This window comes from Pundamilia nyererei, unplaced genomic scaffold (genome assembly GCF_000239375.1).
Source record: "Pundamilia nyererei isolate P.nyererei 1_Seehausen unplaced genomic scaffold, PunNye1.0 scaffold00074, whole genome shotgun sequence".
In the NCBI taxonomy this organism is placed as follows: Eukaryota; Metazoa; Chordata; class Actinopteri; order Cichliformes; family Cichlidae; genus Pundamilia; species Pundamilia nyererei.
Window position 1 is genome coordinate 1776450 of NW_005187475.1, and position 7312 is coordinate 1783761.

General features: G+C 40.5%; 1 protein-coding gene across 1 annotated transcript in view; it reads right to left on the reverse strand.

Moving 5' to 3' along the window:
* map3k5 (mitogen-activated protein kinase kinase kinase 5) overlaps positions 1–6682 on the reverse strand; it is an 84304-nt gene extending 77622 nt beyond the window's left edge. The window contains exon 1 of the mRNA XM_005737257.2: positions 5678–6682. Within this exon, the coding sequence (XP_005737314.1) occupies positions 5678–6113 (436 nt within the window). The 5' untranslated portion in view covers positions 6114–6682. The remainder of the gene's footprint in view (positions 1–5677) is intronic.
* Positions 6683–7312: the final 630 nt, after the last annotated feature.

Consider the following 7312-nt stretch of genomic DNA (forward strand, 5'->3'; position numbering starts at 1 on the left):
TTTTTTTTTCAACCTCATTCACCTTGGTGCTCCATTATATACTCCTCTTCTCAATACTACTACATTGTAAACTGGGCAGCATGAAAACAATTTGTGAGCTAGATCTGTGTTGGCTGAGTGGTGCTGTGTGTGTGTGTGTGTGTGTGGTGTGTGTGTGTAATGGAGTGGTAAGCAAACACTCAGGTTCAGGTAGAGCAGCTTTTAAAGTGCTCAGGAATTGTTCACAAATTCAATGTGCACCCTATAAATGACACAGTGGTTTAGTGTAATGATCAACAAGAGGGATAAAGCTCTGCATACCACAGCTATGACCCAGCACACAAACACACGAACAGGTGCGCCATTTGATCCCTGGCAAATACTACAGTATTAACTGCTGCACTTTCAACACTGTAAAAAGTGTTTCGAAACAGGACGCATCAAGTTGTCGTACTGCTGCCAAGCAGTCGCTGCTCAACAAACTGAGTTAAAAACGTAAAACGAGTTTCTGATTCCAAAACAGATGATCAGAGTTTAGCATGTGCGTGAGTAGAGAAAGAAAGCCATCATCCATGAAGCTCAGATACTATGAATCACCATGGCAACAGATAAATAAAGAGCAGAGACTTCATTTTATTCCAGTGGACCGAGGAATATGAACACGTGTCAGCATGGGCTGCGATTTTTATTTGAAAAACGGGACTTTTAATCAGCTTGGGCCACTCTGCCAACGTTATACATGAGTAAGAATTTGATATAAAATATATAATTTATTTATACTGTCTGTGATAGTCCTTTACTCAATTTGATTTTTTTTTTTTATTGGATGAAACTGAAATCCTCATTTTGTCATTTAATTATTAAATCTAATAATTCAGGTGTAATTTGACACAAAGAAAAGGTATGTGACTGGAGATATGGAGAAACAGAGACACAGTTTAGTGATGGACATGTGATATTTGTTACCCAGATAGCTATAGACAATCCACCCGCAAGTCAGTCTTTATTAAATAAAAACTGTTTTTGCAGCAGTCTACGGCCACTGCATTTTCTCAGTAATTCAGGGAAGTTTAAACCTGATTTCTCATAAAGAATTTCATTATTTCTGCCATTACCGGATAAAAATGCTTAATGAGATTTACAGAAAACCTCTGCTTCAATGCTCCCCAATTTAACCATTTCTAATTTGATCTAATATGAGCCATCACTCATAGATAATGCCTCTCTTATAGATGTAGCAGAGGTGTTTTACTCAGTTCCTGGCAGCCTAATATTACAAATTCACATTTTTTTAATGAATGACTTACCGATAAATCTTTACAAACATGTTATAAGGAATGTCTCAGCTTTTGTAGACTCTGGTCTCATAAATTTAAGATATTTTAGTATTGTTTTAGAAGGTTGAAAGATTTTAAATCAAGAATGTTTGCTGATCTTTTACATATATTTTTGGTTTGATGTGTTTGTGAGACTGATTTAGGCAATTTTCAGTAGAAAACATGTCCAAGTTCAGATTTTGAATTTGTTGTTTGACATAATTTAATGACTGAATCTGAAACTATTTTACTCACAGTCAGAACGTGTGAAGCCAGCATTTAAAAAGTAACTTTAAAATACATTTAGTTTTGCTCTAGTCATTTCAGCCTTAACTTTACGCAGATATTCACATCACCGCCAAGGTCCAACTGTGACAGTCATTTTTCCATCAGTGTGACTGATTACAACACAGAAATGAGTCAGAAACATGGAGACTATAAGTGCTACAGGATTCTCATAATTAATCTGCAATATGATCGCTGTCTCTGTACTTATTGATTATAAAAGCAGTCGTGTAATTTACATAGAATGGTGAAGAAACATCTAACCGACGTTTCAGTGTTTGTAAAAATGGAAACTCCTGTCAAATAATTTGCTTCACTCTGAGCTTTGATAGCGACTTTATGTATGAAGAAATGAATCGGAGTATCAGCAGATGGTTCAGGTACGGGAGGGGAGGAAGAGTCAGAGAGAAACAGAAGAAAACCTGCCAGCGAGCAAGTGGCATTCTTAGAGTTTGTCACCCAGTTGACTGACTCAGAGTTTAAGTTGAACTACCTTCTGAAACAGAAAACTCTTGTCTCAGGGTGCGCAGCCTCAGAGTCCTTAGCTAAAGCTTCTTTCACTTCAGCCTCTGCCAAAGATATCAAGAGAGAAACAACTCAAGCACTGAATCCTGATGACTTTCTGTCTCAAGTATAAGATGGGCCATCACTGAGGCTGGTACTCCAGACTGGGGGCTGAGAATCAGGCTAATCACAAAGATACAGATAAAGACTGTTTTGGGTTTTTTTTTAAATTTAAGATGTTTTAAATAAGTTATTCAATTTTCAACAGCCTCAATTAGCTGACAGAAATGTGCACATTTGTTTGGATAGAATTAATGGTCTAAATTCTAAAACCATTCAAGTGAAAACTCATATCCACCCATCTACAGCATAGCTACTCAGGAGAGGCAGTGGGATGAGAAACATGGCAGTGAGGGCATACCTGCTTCTTTTTTGCGATAGTTATAATAATAATAAAAGTTGTGTGTATATCAAAATCAGCAGGATGATGAAGTATGAATTTTTGCTTCGCATTTTACTTCTCTGATTTTGTCCTTTCTGTAATTATTAGTTACTTGTGCCCAATTATCTGCTAACATGCTGTATTTTTTTATTTTTTTATTTTAGATTAAATTACATTTGCTGCTTAATTTCACACTTGGCTCAAAATCGACATCTTATAAAAGGAATATGACACATAATACAAATGATTTACTGAAAATGTAATTCAGCGTTTTCTACACAGATGTTAGTTTGTAAGATTTCATGTGTATTTGGAATTTTTTTTTATGTTTATTTTTGTACCCAACTGAGAAAACAACGTAATCTGTGATCAGTTTACTAGCAGACAACGTGCTCTCTATTATTTTAAAAGTCCGATCACTGCTGGCAAACCAACCTTGGCCCTTCCCTCCTGTGTTTTACCTACAGACTGGCTCGCTGGCCAGGTTGAACTCAATATTAATTAGTTGCTTCTCCAGAGAGGCTTCTGTCACACAGTTGGATGCACTCCAACTCCACTCTCTTGCACTGCAAATGGCCTTGCTCTGCTTTGGAGATCTGCTGTGAAATTTACTGCAGATGCAGAGCAGAACAAGGACCACTATAATCTCGTATAGTTCCGTGACAAATTCCACACATACAGTAAGTATCTGAATTTTGAAAACACTGATAGGTACATATGTAATCTATTCACATCTTACTCATGTTTTTTTCCTCCCCCCACTTATGTTGGTTAATATCATGTGATCAGTGGTGTGAGTAAGATAGGCTAAGCTACACAAATCTGACTTCAAATCTGAATTCTGACTCCATGAATAACTGGGCTGTAGTGACCAAAATTCCCAGTGATAAGATATGGTTAACTATCACTGTTGCCAAACTTTTGCATCTACACTTCCTGTTTTTCATGTCCTGAGGGTTTCACAATCAGACTCTGCCATCTTTCAGCCAAATACCCTCTTTGTCCACAGCATCATGCGGGGAGGACATGTAAGGACAGTCAGGAACAGCTTTTCATTGTATCAGAAGCAGACAAATGACAGAAACCAACAAGCTCACTCAAGTTTTTTGTTTCCGGTCTTTCATCTGCAGGAGGATAATGAAGAAGTGGTGTGTGAGTGAACAGATATAGCAATGTGTGTCTGGGAAAATGCCACAGCCCTCCCCTGTGTATTATAAGAAAATTCCACGCCAGCTCAGAGGAAAAAGACCAAACAAAACACTGGGAACATGATGTGTTTGTACAGCCAATAATATGAGAAGCAAGAAGCATGTCGAGCATGGAACAAACAATACACCTGTCTGCCTTCACTAGTAGGCTCTGATGTTGGCAACATAAGTGCTGTTACTGCAACTAAATATGGTTAATTCAGCTCTATCTATAATCAGTTTATAATCACTACATTGCTATAGTTGGATAAAAATGTTATTAAATATACTTTTTCTATGCTACTTTTTGCATAATATTAAGAATTTGTTACATTTTAACTCTAAATTTTGCACAATTATAATATGTTCATAAGCACCTTGGTGGGGTTGCTGACCTTGTGTCCTGATTTTCATTACTTTTTGACAGTTGTTGCTAAGATTTGTGAGGCGGCTGGGTAGTGCATCGTTTAACACACTCTCCCTTAGCTTGGCGTGTCCTTCTACAGTGCAAACATATTATTGTTGGGTTGAACTGGTTGGGAACTTGTTGGGTCTAAACTGGTCATAGGTGTGGATTTAAGTACAAATGGGAGTGGAATTGTGACCTGGCCAGTTACCCGCCTCTCACCAAATGTCAGCCAGGATTGGCTCCAGCTCCCTGTGAGCTTAGCTGGATGAGTGGTTAAGAAAATAGATGGACCTTTAATTAGTGACTTCTAACCACTGTGACCTTAGAATTGATGCTTTTGTTTTAAAAAATATAGTTTTTTTACCCAGTGACTTAATCTTAGTTTTGTTACTGTTAACACTGATGCAATTACCATTAATAAAACAGATATTTTCTTTTAGGAATTTTCTAGGTCTTTTATAATAAGGAAAAAAACCTGCATACTGCATATTGATTGATCTTTTTATAGCTCCTGTCAGGTAAACTCTTTTTACTATATTAATAACGAGTCAAGCAATGATTGTGTCTTTAGGCTACCAGAGTTTGACAGTAACCCCCCTCAAAAAGAAAAACCCAAAACAAAATTAGCATCATTTGCAGAGATGCCACTGTTTGAAAGGCTTTGACGTGTCACACTGTTTTATATTTACAATATCTGCTGAACACGTACTGATACAATCTTAATGAAATGCAAACACTGGCTGCTGTTTCTGGCTCTCAAACAGAAAGATCCGCCATGTGCATTATAGTTTTGTTTTTCATGACTTAACCAAACCTTTTCAGTAGTATTTAGAGCCAACTGCTACATATACAACATGAATTAGAGATGGAAAGTGCTTTCTATCAAGGGATTCAAGTTAGCAGATTCCAGTGGAAAGACCAGGCTTGTGGCTCAAACTGTGACACTGAAGCACAATGCCGAACCCCACAATGGAAGAGGGGAAACTAGCCATAGGAGGGGGAACTCTAGCAATAATCCCCACATTAGTGGAGCAAATGATACAACTTCTCAGCAACTATTGTTCAATGAGTTCCAGCTTTGTTCATTTAAGTATAGATACCACTGTGATCTAAAGGAAGCAACATCAAGCCATGACATGCAGAGCAATGGGATGTATTTAGGGAGTCCAGAGCAACCTGTCCTGCAGGCACAGTTTCCAACAACAGAGGTGATGCAGTAAACGTGAATTTCGAGCCCCTGAAAGGAATTTAGGGGAGAGGTTCTTGTGCTACTCTTTCATGAATTAAATGCCATTCCTGGGTCACTGAGCTTTAGTGAGGTCCACTGTGGCTTAATCATTATAATGGAGAGCAAAGATTAAGCCGAAAAAATCAATTTAGAGGATTGATCTAAAATCCTAACAGGCTGCCGTTAAGGCTAAAAATGACCTCATCTAATAATCACGTAATAATCACTTTTATAAAATGTTTGTCTTCTCACTTGCTGAGGGCGGTTTAGGAAGCTTGTTGTGGGTGGATGTGGAAAGATTTATAAGCCTTTCTTCACTTGACTCACCTGCGTTGTAGAACCTGTCCAGCACGGCGGTCTCCCCGAAATCCAGTTTACCAAAGTTCACTGTCTCTAGCTTGCTGCCCACAGACTCGCAAGCGTCCTTCAGACACTGCAGGGCCATGCTCTCATGATTATTCTGTTGGCTGGCCTCTCCGTTCACCACATAGGCCACTGTCACCGGCCTGCTTTTGCAAGACTTTCCGGTGGACAGCAACCCTCCGGTGTCCAAGGGGCAGCTCCCGGAGATCGGGCTAAGTCCCCCACCTCCAGCCCCGGAATCATGCCAAAAAGTCCCGGCTGCGGGGATTCCACAGGCACCACCAACACCACCACCACCACTGCTGTTGACGCTTGTATTTTCCCCGCTGAGGTTCTCTCTGCCGGGGCCAGCACCAAAGGAAGGTACCGCTAAAGAGATCCCGTCCTGGTCTTGATTCATCTTTCTTCAAGTGTCTTTTTAAAGTGGGGATTTCGATGAGTGGCTTCTCCACCAGTCCTCCATGGAGAGCCAGCGTTACGCACGGCGGTTACCCATGGAGCCTCTGCAAAGGCACGACGTGCAACTCTGCTCCTTCCACACAGGTAAACAGTCTGTTAGGAGCAGAGGTGCAGCTTCACATCATGCTGCATGACTGCCATTGATTGCACGCTTGCAAAACACGCGAATAGGGGCTGCAGGTGGACCGAAGTCACGACGATATCCGAAGAGAAAACACAGGAGGAAAAGCCACCAAATCCGCGCATTCCGTCTCAGCCGTCGCAACAAATTCACATACTTCTCAAAGTTGAGCAACACAGCCACTGTTAGTGCAGCAACGCCCACGGGATCCACAAATGTCACACCGAGTCCAACTTAAGCTCACTTTAAATCCTCCGATCAGCGCAACGTCTTCTCAGCGCTGAAAAGAGAAAGCACACCGCGCACGCAGTCAAGGTGCCTTCATGTGTAGACAGACCCTGCCCAGTTTCCACTGTTATCTTCGAGGCCAGACTCACGCTCTGGGCGGAGAGACGATACTCGGAGCCTGGGTTAGTGGGGCGGGGACACGATGACCATATGTGGAGTTGTGTACTTCAGAAAGGGAGGAGTCCCTTCGAAAAACAAAAAACAAAAAACAAACAAAACCGCCCAAACGTCTCTGTGAGTCATCTGGAGCGAAGGTAAAAATGAATAGGTGATTAATTTATCAGCTTTTCCCGAAAATGATGAAAATGGGGAATTAGAGATCGCAATCTAGAACAAAAACACCCATTTAGGACACCAATCTCCGTAATGACTACATTGTTTTTGTCGGAGCTGTGAGTTGGAAGTATTTCATAATCCTGCAAACTAATTGCGTCGGTTTTGCACATTAATCTTCTGACCCACATGGATTAGGCCCCACGGTGAAAAAGTGGCTGTGAAACAGGTAAAAGTCTGAGCACATGACCACGTGACCTTGTAATTCCTCTGGACAAACGCTAGAAGTGACTATTATTAGTAGTGATTGAATTAGTCTACAATGAAACTATCCGGGTGGGTGGTCTGCTGTTCAGACGTGGAAGTGTCATCCATTTATGTTTCAAGGAGGCCCTCTTGTGGTAAGCACTTGATATTACAGTACATGTGAATACATATGAATAGTCTGCATTTTATAC